Source organism: Erythrolamprus reginae, chromosome 12 (assembly GCF_031021105.1).
Source record: "Erythrolamprus reginae isolate rEryReg1 chromosome 12, rEryReg1.hap1, whole genome shotgun sequence".
NCBI classification, from domain to species: Eukaryota; Metazoa; Chordata; class Lepidosauria; order Squamata; family Dipsadidae; genus Erythrolamprus; species Erythrolamprus reginae.
This window is the reverse complement of record NC_091961.1, coordinates 18,725,220-18,744,749: the sequence shown is the minus strand read 5'-3', so window position 1 is coordinate 18,744,749 and position 19,530 is coordinate 18,725,220. Positions and strand designations below refer to the sequence as shown.

Sequence of the window (19,530 nt, the reverse complement as noted above, 5' to 3'; positions counted from 1 at the left end):
TGAGGAGGTGATTAATGACCCTATTCTCAATGTCTGGGTGCACAGGATTATGGGACAAGAGGAGCAGCTGCGCAGATGCGGAAGAATCACAGCTGGGAGTAATTAGGAAATCCTGCAGCAGGCTTAAAAGGGGAGGCTTTGTGCGAGTGGTCTTTGCAGGAGTTATCGTTTGAGGTTTAACAGAGATAACAAAACAGATGTGGAGTTCTGTCTCTAAACCAACGTCTTGCATCCTTGGAAAACAACCTAGTTTTTGGACACATGTGTTTGGAAAGACTATAACTCTTGAACAATAGAGTGAGTACCTTTGCTACAGCCCAGTTCGGAGGGATTCTTTACAAACCCTGGAGGGTTTGAGACATTCGTTATGGGCTTGGCAGATAACCCCAACTGTTAGGTCATAAACAGACATTCTTCTGCCATCATTGCAGCTCTGAGTCAATTTGTAAAGCAATATATTTTGTGTTTTGGAAACCTTCAGTCTGAATGTGTGTTTTGTCTTTCCTTGCTGCTCATACGGCCCCGTCAGGCAGAATACTAATTATGAGCCATTGTGGCCCAGTGGTTGGAATGCAATATTACAGTCTAATTTGCTACTCATTGCCGGGGTTTGATTCTGATCAGCTCAAAGTTGACTCAGACTTCCCTCCTTCCAAGATTGGTAAAATAAAATGGTTGGGGGCAACATGCTGTAAACCCCTTAGAGAGGGCTATCAGCGTTATGAAGTGGTATTTAAGTCTAAGGGCTACTGCTAACATCAAGCAAGATCACACTGAATAGTGTGTTAGTCCTCCCCCCCCCCCATTCCTGATCCTGATTGTAGGAGGAGGAGTTGTCCAAATTTACATGGATACTTGGAAGACCATAATCCATTATACCATTGTGTTGGAGGAGTAATACTTCATTGAAAAATCTTGGACCAGCTAGCCCGTCTGGTAGTACCTTGTAATGCCCCCTTTCCATGGTTACAGGAGAAGATGGTCAACGGTTTTGAAGGCGGAAGAGCGCTCTACCTCTCAATGATAGATAAAGCGGCAAAACCATCTTCTAAGGAGAAGAGAAACTGACTGCAAATCTGCACTGCCTTGTGGCTATGTCTATCATTGGGAAAAGGTTCAGGAGTAAACCTTGAGGCAAAATCAGCCACGTTCCAATAACTCCTGTGACATAGCTGGAACCAATTATTATTATTATTATTATTATTATTAATTGGATTTCTATGCCACCCCACAGCCACATATAGACCTAGGCCTAAATGACTGTTGTGGCCTGTTGGCTGCTGGCCCCTCCAGCAGCCAAATCAGATGAGGAGGAGGCGTGGGAGTCAGGGGTAGCATCAAGGCAACAGCCTTCAGATGGAGACTCAAAGGCCCCCAGGTCTGGACGTGGCTGATGAGGAAGAGGAAAAACAGCTGGGTCCTGTGCCTGACACACACAGATGTGTAGACCAAAGAGGCGAGAAGAGCAGTGCAATCTATGGCCTGATCCTTCGGATGGAAAAGCCACCACTGTTTAAGGAAGCCCCACTCTAGCTCTGGGGATAAAAGGCAGGAGGTGGAGACGAATAGATGTGGCAGACAACTAACTATTCCCTGCCAGACAGACTTGTTAGCCTGCTGTGAGGAGAGAGAGAGACTTTTTGACGGGACAGCTGTCGCTCCTAAGAACGGGAACATTTATTTAACTACAGAGGATTTGTCATGTTTGGGAGCCAGGTCAGAACATTGTGTCTTTCTAGAAATCAGAAAAAACAATCCTATAAAATTGTAAATATTAGTACTATTGTAAATTAATAATGCGATTGACTGATATATATGCATAGTGATTCTACACTGATGACACAGAAATGTAAAACGTAAATATATTCTTGTTTTTGTTTTTTCCTCTTATTGTTTTAAAAAAATGAATAAAAAACAATTTTTAAAAAAGAAAAATCATGCTCCCTTTATGGCTTTTAATCCTAGCATTATGCAGGTTAGACACTGTTCAATGGACAGTCTTTTCAATAGAAGGAGCTGCCTTCTTCAGTGTCATTAGGACCATAATATTATACATCATTATACAGATTGATGCATTCCAAAAGTTCAATATTGAAAGCATAATTGGTCTAGTCTTGTGGTTAAGGTACCAGGCAAGAAAGTAGGAAGCTGCAAGTTTAATACCTGCTTTAGTCATTGGGTTATTTGTAAAAATAATGAAGGCAGGATACAAATAAATGAAATTAAATAATTATATTTATTATTGAGTAATTGTAATCAATAATACAACTGATTAAATAATACATAATAATAATATAGCTCAAACAATAAGCAATTATAAGGAATTCATCACCTCCAAATATCTGAGGCTTGTAGCATATAAGTCAATCAAATCAGCAAGTTAATAGTCAATGGAGAATTTAAAACATTTGATATAACATCAGAAAGGGAGTTCAAAGATGGGGAAGCAGATTACAAGAAGTGATTCACTTCAATAGTGTATGCAAAGAGATTATCCTTACATGGGAAAAGCAGAAAAATAAATCTTTAAAAATGCAACATTAAAGCTTCTTGCAATATCAAAATAGCTAAGTTTTTAAAACTTTACTCTGTAGAAATGGAAACAGTTTTGTAAGAGCACTGCCATGTTGGTCTGTAAAAATATTGTTAAAAATGAAATTAGAAGAAGCAGGATCTCCAGAATTTGCGATGGCTTTGACGCCTCTCCCCATTTGGGTTTTTATGGCTTTCCAAGTCATCTGATGCCAATTAATATGTGATATGGAAGCACCACTAATCTATTTCAGAAAGCTATCCCTGCTGGGTTTTTAAGTATTCCTTGGTTGGCCAATTACTTTCCCACTTATTTCTCTTGTTAAATAGAAGGTTCAGCTATTTTAAAATTATCCTTTCAGGTTTTTATTATTATTATTATTCATTCCCAGGGCAAGTTTCTAATGAAGTTAGGAAATCTTATCTATAATCTTGTTAGAAAGAGCCCTTGATCGACTCCCATCCCTCTTTCAATTAAGGGAAGAAAGGTAGATGAGGTCTATTCTCCATCTCCAGTTTGTTCGCTTACGCCATTTTAAAATCATTCTGTGATTAATATCACCAAAATGGACACTGGAATTGCCTGAGGAGGATGACTGAACAAAGAGAATAAAAGTAAAAGCGGAGAACCTGAAGAGGTAAGTAGAATATTGAAAAACAGATCTGTGTCTGAAATATCCTTAAGAATACATAGAGCAAAAATGTCATGCACAGTGGCATACAAGGATAACAAACCTATAGAGACAATACCATGAATACTGAGCCACCATTAAGGCAGATGTAATTCCACAATTTTGCAGATTCATGATGCAAATATTGTTATTCAATGTATTCCTTTTGTGTATCATCTAATGTCTCATAAGAACATAAGAAGAACCATGCTGAATCTAGCCAAAGCCCATCAAGTCCAGCATTCTGTGTCACACAGAGGCCCACCAATTGTACATGGAGATCTTGAGCAGAAAGAGAAGACAAAACCCTCCCTTTCCCTCGCCCCCCCCCCCCAACAAATGCTACCCAAGGGAATCCTGCCTGCCTCAACCAACACAGAGGCAGCACTTGGACACCCGTTTCAATAACCACGTCTCAATTCCTGATTTATAATCCTAATAAAAAAATCAAGAGTTAAAAACATTCATGATAAGTAACGATCCACAAAATCAATTAAACATCCATAACAACATAAAGAAGTCAAATAATAATATAGGTTTTGCTAATTTTAGCTTTTACATTCTATAGTCGAGCACATCTAGAAACCTTATCTTTATGATCAGGACTCTGAAATTATGTGACACAGGCTGTAATCTGAGTATTTTTCTCCCTACCAATGTATTTTATGGTTTTTATTTGCAACTGCTTTGCACATTTTAATATTGGCTAACTTTGAGTATTATTTTTAGTGGAAAGGCAGCATATTTAATTTTAATATTTAATTTAATGTTAAAATACATTTATGCCTCAGCCCACTGATTTCAATCAGTTTACATTTTTAATACAGGGTGGCTTTATGCTGGTTCGGGATTATGAGAATTGGTCCGACACATATGGATAACATTAGACTATATAAAGTCCTGTACATCTCATTCATGGAGAATAATTGCAATTAACATGAATGGAATGTTAGAAATACATTTATGTAAGGCATACTAACATGTGAAATCTAGAATCCAATAGAGTATGTTTCATAACTTTGACAGCTTTAAGATGTGTGGACCTCAACGCCCAGAATTCCCCAGCCAACTGAGTTAAAGTCCAAGCATCTTAAAGCTGCCAAGGTTTTGAAACACTGCATCCAACTAAAAGTATGGATATTATCTGACATCATTGTTAAGGCACTACTTTCTTTTTGTGTATTAGGGAGGACACACAGCTGAACATTATCTCTGCCAAACAAATGTGTTAGATGTAACAATCGGAACAAATATATGATATTGGTTGCTCAACTATGATTTAGCAATACTTATCATCTGTTGGTGAAGAAAAATTATCTGTTTCAGTTTTGTCCTCCTGGAACAATCTGGCCAAGAGACTTCTCAAAGGGATTCATTAGCATCTCTCACCTGTATTACACAGGCGGAGAAGACAATAAATAAGCCCTGGGGGATCCATTAAATTAAATCCAATATATACAGAAAGCACTAAAAAGAAATTCACAAGCAAAGTTTCACCATTCAGAGCCTGGAGGAAAACAATCTGGTTACCAACCAGATTGACGTTCAATCATTTCATGTAAATACATTTTTAATTGTTTAATAATAAACAGTGTTCTGGCAAATGGGCAGTTACCAATACTGCAACACATGTTTTATGGGATTGAATCAGCATTATCTGAACTGTTATACAAACACATCTTCATACAAATACATTTTCAATTAACCAAAGTTAGAACACAAAGGGGAAAAAAACCAAACTTAATATTCACAATACATTTGGTTGCACTCATACTACTGCATCTGAAACTTCTTCGAAGGAAACTCAAGATACCATATCATACAAATTCTGTATTTGTGACAATACATTCTGATTCATAGAACTGAATCCTGTGTCTTCAGTCACCGGCATGGGAAATGTTCTTGGGGCCAAAGTACCATCACGGACTCCCAGCAGGTTATTCTAAGTGATGGATCGCAACGGTTTGGCATACACAGGTTGCAGAAGATGGTGAGTCAGAAGCAAAAACAGGCATCCCAGGAAAACCAGAGTTAAAACGAGGAGCAGGATGAAACGGCCAATGAAGAAGGTGTCTACAATCTAAGAATATAACACTGTAAGTCACAACTGTGGCTGGAAATCACTTCAGCATTAGATGTCATTAAATTGAAAGGCTGCAACTTGTTGCATCAGTCTTGCTAAAGCTCCCTGCATATTTTCCTGACAACTGATGTGGCTGGGGACAGAGAGCAGAGCTGTTTCATTTGAAAAAAAAAATTCAAAGAAGAGCAACTAAGATGATTAAAGGTTTGGAGGCTAAAACATATGAAGAACAGTTTCAAGATTTGGGTTTGGCTAGTCTAGAGAAAAAAAGGACTGGGGGGATGGAAATGATAGCCAGAGATGGGCTGCTAAGGTGGAATGGTGATGTGTGTTTGCCCCCAGGGCTCTGAGTGCTACAGAGTCCAGAGCAATTATGCTACTGTACCTGGACAGGTAGCAAAATCACGCACGGACACGTGGGTGCACCAAAACATTTTTTTTGCATTATTTTGATTTTACTGATTGTATTGCTTTTTTCCAGTTAGTTACTAAACTACAACTGAAATGCAGCACAAAAATAAACAAAATAGAGAAACACTATGAACAGAAGATCATGTCTGGATATGGTCAAAAACCTTGGCCACTTTAAGACTTGTGGACTTCAACTCCCAGATTTCCTAATGGCTGAGGAATTGTGGGAGTTGAAATCCACAAGTTGAAAAGTTGTCATAGTTGCCCATTCCTGTGCAAGCAGGACCTCTCCTGGTTCATTTCCCAATGATGCTTTGCTTTGCCTTCTATCTAAATTCAGTCTCATAGGTTTGGGGGAAGGTTATCGTCCTAATAGGTGGAATTTGGAGTTCCTTTATATAATTTCTTTCTAACTTTCTATTGAGTTAGAAAGAAAAAAGAATAAAGACGCAAAAATGAATAATAATAATAATAATAATAATAATAATAATTTATTAGATTTGTATGCCGCCCCTCTCCGAAGACTCGGGGGGGCTCACAACAACGATAAAAACAATATTATAATGGCACAAATCTAATATTAAAAACCTAAAAATCCTATCATAATTAAAAACCAAACAGCAGATACATACCAAACATAAATTATAATAAGGCTGGGGGAAAGATGTCTCAAATCCCCCATGCCTGGCGGTATAGGTGGGTCTTAAGTAGTTTACAGAAGACAAGGAGGGTGGGAGCAGTTCTAATCTCCGGGGGGAGTTGATTCCAGAGGGCCGGGGCCACCACAGAGAAGGCTCTCCCCCTGGGGCCCGCCAGACAACATTGTTTAGTTGACGGGACCCGGAGAAAGCCAACTCTGTGGGACCTTATCGACCGCAAGGTGAAAATAAGTTCAGACTCCCAATACAAACTTGAATACAGGCATGTGTTTATCTTCTGGCTACGTTTCACCCTCTCTGGTCTGGCCTGGTCACTCAGAACTTTGACAGTAATTATGGACAATCTAAAATGTAGAATTTATTTATATTTTATATTTCTCAACCATTCATTCCCTTATGATGTATTTATAAGCCAGGGCAGAGGGGTACACAAGGAATTAACAACTTTTGTCTGCACATAAAAAGACATACAAACAGGCCAATTCATGCTTCCACCATGAAACCTATAGTGTAAGATCCAATTTGCCTTTACCCAAGCGAAGAGAGAAGCAATGCAAAAATCAACTTTTCTGCTCCTGGGCCTCCATGATCCTCTATCTTGACAATGAAGGGAAGTTTCAGAAAACAAGATTAATGCAAGTTTGACCTCTCCTGGCTAGAGGACAAACCTCCTGTGGGTGATGTGTTTGCTCATTCAACAAGCTTTACTTTTTAATTAGCCAATTAGCATTTTGTGAGTGCTGAAAACTCTATGCAGGCATTATCGATATTCTATTGTGCTTAACCTCCTGCTGAAATTAACTCTAAAGATACCCCAAATAACTCTTCCCTTACTGCTACTACAGTGAAGGTACTGCCCTCACTCTCAACCCACATATTCTTTCCATTGCTATTCCTGGTTCTATTTCTTGTTTCTAGTCAAGCCAGGGGTGTCATTTGCATCTTGAAGTTTATCTAACACTCAACAGTGATTGCGCAACCCCAAATATAAAAAAAAATCTACCAAACTTGATGGGTGTTTATTGTTTGCCACTGCTACACTGAATTAGATGAAGAAAACACAGAACAATCTAAACTCAAACTCAAGGCCCACAGGAGGCTTAAATATGGCCTGCGGGGCTGGCCTATAAACATCAAAGGAACAGGCCACAGTGCTTCTGCTGGCCAAAATGATCCCAGGAGTGCGTGCGTCCACACACACACCTGCAGCCCGTTTTTGGCCAGCAGACTGCTCCTGGACGCCGGGGAGGCTGAAAACGGGCCTCCCGGGGCCTGTTTTTGGCTGGCAGATTGCTGCTGGATGCCAGGGAGGCTGAAAATGGGCCTTATAGGGGCCTCACATGCCCCTTCATGCTGTGTTTTGGCCAGCAAAGTGCTGCAGGAGGCATCTGTCCCATCTTTCCCTCTGCACCCACCCCTGCCGGCCCACGGAGAACTACAATGGTGATCCAGCCCTCAAAGAAATCCAGTTTGACACCCCTGATCTGAACAAAACTAAACTAGATACATGAAATTTTTACAGGTGCTTTTCCTTCAGAAATGACATTGACCTCCCTTGTGGAGAATTGAGGCATTGGCTGTCCCTTAAACTGAGCTGCTGGATAAAATGTCCTTCAGAAGAAACTCCAGCTAAGGCAATGGTCTGTGTTGCCAGAATTGTGCAGAAACGTGGGCAGGAAGGACCTCTGAAAGAAGCACAGCACTCTCATCATCAAGGAGAGAAAGACAAAATAGCTTCAGAGTGAGTGTAGAATTTAAAGAATTAGGTCTGGGAAATCTCTGGGAAAGTGGAATCAATTGCCTCTAAAGTTGATCTGAGAGGCACACACAGCTCTTAATAAAAATTCAGACTCTTTGGAGAGTTAATCTAGCAGCAGGTAAAAGCTTAGAGGAATATTTGATTATTGGTGAAATCTGCTAGAAGCATCAGCTACATTAGTAACAGTGTGCTTTATTGGAAAAAGGTAGAACTATACATGGCACTAAAGAAAATATGGGAAGGGAGTGAGGATGCACTCTAATAAGGTAAAAGCAGAAGCCAAGGATCTGCACTAAATAAGAAGAATAGAAGAATAAAAACCAGCTCCTGAGATTAAAGAAGACAAGTTGTGTTCATCACAATTAAGATTATCGTGAAATCCTTAGTGCTCTCTGTTTGGTGGTTTACTTGTGGATGTTTCACTCTCTGACTAGGTAACATTATCAGTGCTCAATGGCGTCTTTACTGCCATTAATTATAGAACTTTTTTTTAAAAAGGTGTTGCGTCTTATTTCTAGATTTTAAAAAATAGTATTTTTTTAAAAAAAATCTGAAGCTCAGACAGTTAAGAACTTTTCAATGTGGATGATTTTTTTTTAAAAAAAAAAAAACCTATTTCAGGGCTGTCAAACTCTATTTCATGAGGGCTGCATCAGGGTTGTGTTTGACCTTGAGGGGTGGGGGTGGCCAGAGTGGACATGGCCTCCTGGATGTCACTCATGTCGTTGGTGCCTGTGGCAGCCCGAGAGCTCTGCAAGCAAAACAGGCTCCCAAACTTTGTTTCCAGCTGCAGAGGTCTCCTGCAACCTTCTGCCAGTGAAAACAGAGCTCAGGAGGGTGAAGTGCAGCCCTCCCGAGCTCTGTTTTCACTGGCAGATGGTTGCATGATGCCATTGCATCCAGAAAAGGAGCTCAAGAGCCTGTGTTCACTGGCAGAGGCAATGTTGCCTGGTTTCTCACTGTTTCCAGGATGGCCCCATGGGCCAGGTCTAAGCAACCCACGGGCCAGATCTGGCCCACAGCCTTGAGTTAGCTACCTCTGCCCTGTTTAATTGTAGGATTAGTTGTCTGAGACCATGAAAGGCAGGCCATTAGGTTGTGGCATATATGGGAGAGGAATAGCACTGGCTTAAGCTATAAAAAAAGAATTCATGAGGGGTAATTTTCATAACTTGCTGCAAATTATTGCAAAGAGCTTTGGTTTTAAAGAAGTTCAAGCAAAACATATATTGGCTGACCCTAATAATAAACAACAGCAATAATGGCTAATGAAATTTTTATATTCAGAGGCAATATTCAACTGAGCACTAACCATTACTAAGTAAAGATAGCACATTCTACTATTAGTCTGACCCGGACAGCAGATTTATAAGCAGACAGAATAAAATTTCAGGAGACAGGAAGCAGGAAATTGTATGAATCCAAATCAAAGCTTCCAAATGCTAATGAAATTGTGTGGCCCTGTTGAAGAATCTTTTCATCAGAAAAACAAAAGGGCTGAAACATAAATGAGACAGCATCTCCAAAAGTTTAGCAAGCAGTTATAACGGAGCTTTCATTTTTAAGATTAAACGGACTCCTAGAAAAAGCAAGGCACGCTCTGTGTCCAATGGGGAAAAAATTCTATGAATAATACAACAAGGAAGCATGTTCCCTTTGCAAACAAACCTGAGGTTAGTTGGGGGAAAGATCAGAAGTAATGTGAGAAAATATTATTTTACTGAAAGTGTAGTAGATGCTTGGAACAAACTTCCAGCAGACGTGGTTGGTAAATCCACAGTAACTGAATTTAAACATGCCTGGGATAAACATATATCCATCCTAACATAAAATACAGGAAATAGTATAAGGGCAGACTAGATGGACCATGAGGTCTTTTTCTGCCATCAATCTTCTATGTTTCTATGTTACCTTAGTGTAAAATTAATTCCTCCCACCTAATAAGCATTTCTTTTTGAGATTTCTCTTTCCAGCTTTAATACTTAGTTTTTATAGCTGGTTTTTTTTTATGCCTGGGGGTAAAGAGCCATTTAGTTTCTGATTTTAATTTCATTTTCCTGTTGCCCAATGCCTCTTATTTGCCTTTTTGATTTCTTTAGAGAAGACACAGCACAAACTTCACAAATGCAAAATTCACCTGGCAAGTCTTTGTATGTATCAATGGGAGTCCTCTAATGTAGACGTCTTCAACCTTGGCAACCCCTCCTCTAGTGCCTGCTTCTGATCCCAGAATGGGAGTTCAAACAACTAAACTGAACAGTCTTTCCAAAACTCTATAAACAACCTTCACTTTTAATCTCAGACTTCTAGATTTTCAGGCAAGCAAAAGAAATCACTTCAAGAATTTTTGATTTTGCTCAAACAATTAATAATGAGAGGCTGCTTCATTTCCCTTCTTTACTGCCAGATACTTGCTTCAAAATAGAATCCTATTCTTGAGCCTTTAGCCTGCCATCAATTCAATCTGATCCAAAATATCCATCTACTCTTAGTTGGAGTCTTTGCTTTTGTTTTTAATTTTTTATTGGATTACCGTGTTCCCTCGATTTTCGCGGGGGTTACGTTCCAAGACCTCCCGCGAAAGTTGATTTTCCGCGAAGTAGCGGTGCGGAAGTAAAAACACCATTTTTGGCTATGGACAGCCAAAAACTACCCCTACGCACCCTTTTTCAAGGCAGCGCAAGGAGCCGGGCTTGAAATTAGGGCAGGGAGCGACAAAAGTGAGGAGGCTGGCAAAGATTGCTTTGAATGTCGGCTGCCCCCGCCCCCCCAGCGCCTCCGGCCCCCTCGCCGCTACCGCCCGCCCGCCCGATCCACCCCTCTCACCGGCTTTCTTCGGACACGGGTCCTCCTGCAGCAGCGCTGGCGGCTATGGCTTCTCATCCTCCTCATTCGGCCGGTAGCCGCTCTGAGCGCTTTCAGAATGCCTGCCTCGCCCCTCTCACAGTCCCTTAGCTGAGAGCACTTTCGTCCCAGCTATCAGCGAGGGGGCTGCAGGAGAGGTGGGGGCAGGCGTTCTCACAGAGAGGGAGAGGGAGAAAGAGAGAGAGAGCAAGAGGGGGGAGAGTGGAAGGTAGAGAGAGAGAAAAAAATGATAGAAAAAGGGAGAAAAAAGAGAAATGAGAAAATGATTGAAGCAGAGAATGACAGGAAAGAAAGAGAAAGAGAGAGAGAAGTGACTCTTGGTGATGACGTATGACATCATCGGGTGGGAAAAACCGTGGTATAGAAAAAAAACCGCGGAGTATTTTTTAATTAATATTTTTTGAAAAACCGTGGTATAGCGTTTTGCAAAGTTTGAACCTGCGAAAATCGAGGGAACACTGTATATACCTTTTTAAAAAAACATGCAAACAAGACATTAGACAAAACAAACAAAACAAAACAATTACATCCATACACTTAAACCTCTAGGGTTATTTTATGGTATTTGTATCAACAAATAATTCATGCTTATTTACTATTTTAATATAATTCTGTAGGTTTTTTATTTATTTATTATTATTTATTATTTGGATTTGTATGCCGCCCCTCTCCGAAAACTCGGGGCGGCTCACAACAAGTGAAAAGACAATCCAATACATTAATCCAATTAATTAAAATATTATAAATTTAAGAAAAACCCCTATACTAACATACACACACACACAAGCATACCATATATAAATTCAACGTGCCCAGGGGAAGATGTTTAGTTTCCCCATGCCTGACGGCAAAGGTGGGTTTTGAGGAGTTTACGGAAGGCAGGAAGAGTAGGGGCAGTCCTGATCTCTGGGGGGAGTTGGTTCCAGAGAGCCGGTGCCGCCACAGAGAAGGCTCTCCCCCTGGGGCCCGCCAACCGGCATTGTTTAGTTGACGGGACCCGGAGGAGGCCCACTCTGTGGGACCTAATCAGTCGCTGGGATTCGTGCGGCAGAAGGCGGTCTCGGAGATATTCTGGTCCAGTGCCATGAAGGGCTTTAAAGGTCATAACCAACACTTTGAATTGTGACCGGAAACTGATCGGCAGCCAATGCAGGCTGCGGAGTGATGGTGAAACATGGGCATACCTGGGTAAGCCCATGACTGCTCTCGCAGCTGCATTCTGCACGATCTGAAGTTTCCGAACACTTTTCAAAGGTAGCCCCATGTAGAGAGCATTACAGTAGTCGAACCTCGAGGTGATGAGGGCATGAGTGACTGTGAGCAATGAGTCCCGGTCCAGGTAGGGCCGCAACTGGTGCACCAGGCGAACCTGGGCAAACGCCCCCCTCGCCACAGCTGAGAGATGTTGTTCTAATGTGAGCTGTGGATCGAGGAGGACGCCCAAGTTGCGGACCCTCTCTGAGGGGGTCAATAATTCCCCCCCCCCAGGGTAATGGACGGACAGATGGAGTTGTCCTTGGGAGGCAGAACCCACAGCCACTCCGTCTTATCCGGGTTGAGCTTGAGTCTGTTGACACCCATCCAGGCCCCAACAGCCTCCAGGCACCGGCACATCACTTCCACCGCTTCGCTGACTGGGCATGGGGTGGAGATGTAAAGCTGGGTATCATCCGCATATTGATGATACCTCACCCCATGTCCTTGGATGATCTCGCCCAGCGGTTTCATGTAGATGTTAAATAGCAGGGGGGAGAGGACCGACCCCTGAGGCACCCCACAAGGGAGAGACCTAGGAGCCGACCTCTGTCCCCCCACTAACACCGACTGCGACCGGCCAGAGAGGTAGGAGGAGAACCACTGAAGAACAGTGCCTCCCACTCCCAACCCCTCCAGCCGGTGCAGAAGGATACCATGGTCGATGGTATCGAAAGCCGCTGAGAGGTCAAGGAGCACCAGGACAGAGGACAAACCCCTGTCCCGGGCCCGCCAGAGATCATCCATCAACGCGACCAAAGCAGTTTCCGTGCTGTAACCGGGCCTGAAACCCGACTGCCGGGGACCTAGATAATCGGCTTCTTCCAAGGACCGCTGGAGCTGGAGTGCCACCACCTTCTCAACAACCTTCCCCATAAAGGGAAGGTTGGAGACTGGACGGTAGTTATTAAGCACAGCTGGGTCCAGGGAGGGCTTCTTGAGGAGGGGGCGCACAAGCGCTTCTTTATAGAGTGATGGAAAAACTCCCCTCCCCAAGGAAGCGTTGGTAATCTCCTGGAACCAGCTCCGTGTCACCTCCCTGCTGGCCGAAACCAACCAGGAGGGACACGGATCCAGTAAACAGGTGGCGGAACTCACAGCTCCAATGGCCTTGTCCACTTCATCAGGTGTCACCAGATCAAACTCTTCCCAGACAGGTGGACAAGTACGTGCCCCAGTCACCTCGACTGACTCGTTGTCAGTCGACTCTGTTTTACAATTGGAGTCGAGGTCGGCCCGAATCCGAGCGACTTTATCAGCGAAAAACGTGTTAAAGTCCTCGGCACTACTCTGCAAGGGCTCCCCAACTCCCCCCTGATTAAGAAGGGAGCGGGTCACCCTAAACAGAGCGGCCGGGCGGGATTCCGCTGATGCAATCAAAGCGGCATGGTACGCGCATCTTGCCGCCTTGAGCGCCACTTTGTAAGTCTTAATAAAAGCTCTTACAAGTGTTCGATCAGATTCAGACCTACTCTTCCTCCATCGCTTCTCTAGACGTCTCTTCTGGCGTTTCAACTCCCGGAGCTCCTCGTTGAACCATGGAGCTTCCACCTTTAAATGTATTATTATAACATATTCTATATTCTATATATTGTATTACATAATATAACATAGTATAATACATAAATACTTAGTTTATCGTAATATTATCTTAAACTTATAGAAAATTAACCGTTGGTATATATATTTTATTTTCTTTTTTCAAGCCAATCATAAAGTAGGCCCCGAGTTTCTTAGTAGTTTAGTCCGAGTCTTTAATACCCAACTGCCAAGCCAGCCCAAAGCTTCTAATAACTTGGGGCAGCCCTAGCATTCTAACTCTGGTTCTTACTGTCATCACCTCCAGCAATGTTTCCCTTGTTCCAGCAGTGGTTGAGAAACAGGCAATTAATTCTCTGCTTGGGGTGATGCATTGCATTGAGACTATACTTAGCCCATGTGCTCAATCAGCTCAAAGACTGCGTTTCTCTTGGTTTCATCAACAGCTGAGACAGAACATGTTGATTTGCAGATGCTTTTACCTTGATTTCTGTAACTGGTGCGGGAATCTTGCCAGCTCGAGGAAAAAGCAACAAGGTTAAAGTGATGGTCACAGCAGCAAAGAAAACCGGAATGATTGAAAACCTAGAGAAATAGAAAGTTAATGAAGAAATCATCACAATATTTGAATACTAGCATCTCTTACTTGCATATAATCTATATGGGTTCTTGCTCATAAACCAAACACTACATGTACAGGTGGTCCTTGACCTACTATAACTGAGCTCAAAATTTTCACTGTTAAACAAGGCAGTTATTAAGTGACAAGGGATAAAATTAAGTGTTAATTTTGTGTCATGTTACCGTATGATCTTTTTGCCACAGTTAAGCAAATCACTGCAGTTGTTAAGTGAATCATGAGGTTATTAAGTGAATCCAGCTTTCCCCTTTGACTTTGCTTGTTGGAAGCCAATTGGGAAGGTTACAATGGTGATCACATGATCCCAGACAGTGCAACCATTATAAATATATGACAGTTGCCAAGCACTCACATTTTGATTGTTACCATCTGAATGCTCCAATGGTGATAAGTTTGAAAACCTAGTCACTTTGTTTTAGTGCTGCTGGAATTTGGGTCACTAAATGAATGACTGTAAGTCAAAGAATTTCCATATGTTTTCCTTTGATGAAAAAGAAGGTAAACTCTGGGGTTTCCCCCTTTTCCCAGCCATGACATAACATTTTCTGGGAATCCTAAAATTACATTAATAAGCAGAACAAGGGTCAATCCAGTCCTGGAAGGGAAGAGGGCACAGGAAGATTATAAGATGATAATTTAACATTTAATTACACATTCTCATATTTATTATGCTTTTAATCAGCTTAATTACTGAAATTCATAACTCTGAATTGATTTGGGGAGGATCTGTTTTTATATTAGGGGAAATCTCGAAAATGAATTGCTATGTCTTATATTAAGTAACAACATATTTGTCAATTTTCATTTTCATGCAGCTTTCCTCTCAATAGTAATCTCTCTTGCAAAATCTCATTATTTTTGACAACAAAGTACAAAATTTCTCCAAAAATTTCTTATGCTTTCATCCAAACAATATTAAAGTGATGTACATTAAACTTCTGGTTTTAAAAAAGGAACACCATGGTTCTTTAAAGTTTAGTAGTCACCTTCAGTATTACAAGAAGTAGTTAATTCAACTATTTCCTAACCTTGTATAGTATAGAAACATAGAAGACTGACGGCAGAAAAAGACCTCATGATCCATCTAGTCTGCCCTTATACTATTTTTGTATTTTATCTTAGGATGGATCTATGTTTATCCCAGGCATGTTTACATTAAGTTACTGTGGATTTACCAACCACGTCTGCTGGAAGTTTGTTCCAAGCATCTACTACTCTTTCAGTAAAATAATATTCTCATGTTGCTTTTGATCTTTCCCCCAACTAACTTCAGATTGTGTCCCCTTGTTCTTGTGTTCACTTTCCTATTAAAAACACTTCCCTCCTGAACCTTTGACATATTTAAATGTTTCGATCATGTCCCCCCTTTTCCTTCTGTCCTCCAGACTATACAAATTGAGTTCATTAAGTCTTTCCTGATATGTATGAAGTCTGAAATACTTACAGCAACCATAAACAGCTCTAGTTTGGCTTTGTTACTGAAATGCTAAATATGCATAAGCAATGTCAGAATGCTCCATTCACTTGAAAAAAAACCTGACCTATTATGAACAACTGCTTATTATAGACTCAATTCTCTCATTGAAATAGCCTCTCCAGATATTCAGAAAACAGTTCACTGGCAAGTCAGAATGAGGGGGGAAATAGAAAGTAGAGATTGCTATGTAGCTATAGCACAGAGTGGAGAATTGTATAAAAGTTTTGCTGCTTCAAAGAAAGGGTTTACATGTGACACTAATACAAAGAAACAATGCCAGATACAATTAAGAAAATTCACAGAGGACAAGAGAAGCATTAATGAGAAACAGCAGGTGCCCAATAAGAGAAATGATTCTGTTAAGGGGATTGAATCACCTTTGTACACAGGTCAGCAGGTCAATAGTTAGCATGATCAAGTGGGACCATTCCACTGGTCCAATAACCTGCAACTGCAGTGAAGCAGGGGATGTAAAATTTCCTTGTTAGGGCCAGGAAGTCTTTCATCTCAGCATTTTGCTACAGGCAAAGAGCAGAGAAAGTATGCACAACAGAACCTGGTGACTGAGCACAAGAAATGCTGGGGAAGCTTCCTGGAGACTGAATCATACTGTACATATCTAAGAGCTATTGCCCTGACAGGTAAACATGATCATAAATCAACATTAGCTAAAACTCCAGAGAATTGAATGATCTCCTCATTGCTTCTCAGGTTATCAGCATTCATCACCATGAAATGTCTCTCTTTGTTAAAATATGCTTTGTATTATATGTTAGGACAATTCAGGTTAAGAATCTCCAGCATTTGCACAAAAATCTCTTGCTTTCTTAAGCTTTGCCTGAAATTCATTTTAACAGCAGCTTCCCCCCTACATTTATTTTAACAGTAATAGAGGTATCTTACCTAGCAAGTCCAGAAGCTCTGGATAATAACAGGCATAGCAGTAAAGTCAAGACCCAGACCACTGCCAAGATGAATACTCCAGGCCCAACTCCAAGTATTGTACCAGCCATCCTTTTCTCTGAAAGGTCAAGAAAAGTTAAAGGAAGCTTTATAAACTGCTGTTATTTTTATTTATTTTTTATTTAATTCAATTTTATTTAATTATTACTTTTTTCCATCTGCACCAACACCCCTTTGCTTTTCAAGCTGCATGCACTCTTCTTTGTTGCTTCATTTATTTAGCTACTTTGCTACTATTCCCCTACTTCCAGGAAGCACTGGGTCACATATATGGTTCACATGCATAAAATTCTCCCAGGCATGTGAAACAAGGTTAAGCAAAACCTGGTAACACATCATAGTTGAAAGACAGGGAGAAAAGGAAGTACAGGCAATCATCGATTTACAATTGAGACCAAAATTTCTGCTAAGCAAGACAGTAAAGTGAATTTTGCTCCATTTCATGACCATTTTCGCCACAGTTAAGTGAATCTCTGCAGTTATTAAAGGGGTAATGCAGTTAAGTGAACTTGGCTTCCCCGGTGATTTTGCTTGTCAGAAGGTGCAAAAGGTGACCCTGGGACACTGCAATCCTTATAAATACAATGCCAGTTGCTGAGCATCTGAATTTTGATCATGCAACCAAGGGTCATAAGTGTGAAAACAGTCATAAGTCACTTTTTTTCAGAACCACTCAATTTTAAGCAGTCACTAAATAGTTGTAAGTGGAGATTGCCTGATTATTCTTAGATGGCAGCAAAAAGCATATGGTCTTCTCATGTGGATTTTTGCAGCCCTGCTCTACAAATCACATGTTATCTTATGCATGATTCCCAAATAAATCTTCTGAATCTGCACAATGCACTGTACCGCTTAAGACTAAACAAGGGTTGTTGCATTCACTCAAAAGGCAGCTGGCTGATCCGGTGTATCCAAATCTGTAGGTCTTAAATCAGTGCCTCTTCCTGCTTTTAATCATGGCCAGTAAAGGGGAAATGCTTCCAATTCTCCCTCTCTTCCCCTCCCCGGAGCAGTCACAGGGCCACCAGGGCAGAGACCAGATTAAAATAAAAGGTTGAAGGAATCAACATTGTAAATCTAGCAGGCAGAGACCATCTTGGTCAAAGCTTCTCCGGTGGAATTCCCGCCTGCCCTGATAGTTATATATTTAGTTAAGGATGCAGCCACGAGACAGAAATAATATGAATAAAACAATAAAAAAATAAACGAACGGAGGCCTTCCACGCCTGACCGGACCTACCCTCCCAAACTCCTTGCTTTCCGAAAGCGTGCAATCTTAACCAATCCGGGGAAAGGTTTGAACGAGATATTTCCCGGGGGAGCCAATAAGCGTTGGCCTTGCTTCTTCGCTGTCGGATCGGATTGGCGGTTGCTCGGGGCAACCCGAAGCCTCGCGGAGAGGTTGACGGAGAGAGCGCGAGCGCGCCTCCCGTCGTCTGTCTGTCTACGGATTGGTTCAGAGGAGGCGCGTCTGCACCAATCGCTTTCGCCCGTTCGGCGTGACGTCATCGCCATCATTTTCTCCCTCTAAATCTGGGATTCTTTTGGGAGTCTGGTCGGAGAATCACTTTTGCAAGATTTCTAATGTGGATCAAGAAGCTTCGCCCTTCCCCTTTTTTCATAAGTTATTTATAAACCTATGTCTTTCCCTGTCCATTTCTTTGTTCAACAAGCACAATTTAATGACATTGAAATATGTGCTAATTTAGCACTCAGGATTAGCTAAAAAAGAAACAAAACCAACAACCCACCAAATCCTGGCAAGTCAAAATTGAAGCACCTGCAAGAACAGGCTGTCGTAACAGAAATAACAAAAGAACAGCTCTCTCTCTGTTCCCAATTGGTGTAGATATTACCTATTTTTAAGGTGTTCAATAAACTGGAATACAAAATCAGGTGGCTGCCCCCCCCCCAAATTTGGAAAACAAATTCTCCTTTTTGGGGAGGGCTTTGTTAAATACTTCTGCTAATTCTTCAATTATCATTTTTTCCCCACCCCACTTTGGCAAGAACTTGCTTGTGCGGGTGTGTGCATGTGTTAAAAATGTTATAAGAGGAAAACATCTCACACTTGTTTTGCTTGCTTATTTTCAACATTAGAGAACATCTAAAATAGAAACACTTGTAATATCAGTTTGAGAAAATTGCCATCTGTCCTTTCTTTTCCCACTTCAGATATGTGTAAGGAATTGCTATCCTTCTGGTTTGTTTTAAACTTCAGCGGAACATGTTTAAATAATACAAGATCACAGGATTTGCTTGTATTTTGGGCACCCAGGACTGGTTCAGTGGAGAGAGGTTTTTCTGTGGTTGCCTCTGGTCTGTATTTCATGGATGGGGCTTCACTTGTTTGCATGGCCTGATTTTTGGCATGCCATGGACCAGTACTGGTTCATAGACAGGGTGTTGGGGATCCCTGCTCTATATCATTTCCAGGCATTCTCAAAATGGAAGGAATTCACTTTGTCCTTCTGGCATCTACCAATTGCTTGTCACTAATCTTATGTGAAATATATGCTACTTGGAGTAGAGGGTTACCACAGTGGGAGAATAATCTGGGGCTTCTTGGAAGAACCTGGGACAAGCATTTAGGATATAAGGTGCTAGATTAATTACAACTTTGATATGATATAGATCAGTGTTTCTCAACCTTGGCAACTTGAAGATATCTGGACTT

The 19,530-nt window shown here is 41.3% G+C and overlaps 1 protein-coding gene across 2 annotated transcripts; it reads right to left on the bottom strand.

Moving 5' to 3' along the window:
- Positions 1–2,217: 2,217 nt before the first annotated feature.
- Positions 2,218–18,114, bottom strand: TMEM218 (transmembrane protein 218). Of its 2 annotated transcripts, none has more exons than XM_070765032.1 (4): positions 18,094–18,114; positions 16,794–16,911; positions 14,256–14,358; positions 2,218–5,283 (listed from the first exon to the last, which is right to left on the bottom strand). In XM_070765032.1, exons 2-4 carry the CDS (start codon positions 16,901–16,903, stop codon positions 5,146–5,148), a joined length of 351 nt encoding a protein of 116 aa, XP_070621133.1. In that variant the 5' UTR covers positions 16,904–16,911; positions 18,094–18,114; the 3' UTR covers positions 2,218–5,145. The 2 variants fall into 2 exon arrangements, with proteins under 2 accessions (XP_070621133.1, XP_070621132.1); XM_070765031.1 differs by lacking the exon at positions 18,094–18,114 and adding an exon at positions 17,002–17,086 and having other exon boundaries at positions 5,066–5,283.
- Positions 18,115–19,530: the final 1,416 nt, after the last annotated feature.

Coding starts and splice junctions, on each gene's coding strand:
- TMEM218 (XM_070765031.1), bottom strand. Junction 14,359..16,793: donor AGAGCTTCTGGACTTGCTAG/GTAAGATACCTC, acceptor CTATTTCTCTAG/GTTTTCAATCATTCCGGTTT. Junction 5,284..14,255: donor CACCAGTTACAGAAATCAAG/GTAAAAGCATCT, acceptor TTATATTCTTAG/ATTGTAGACACCTTCTTCAT.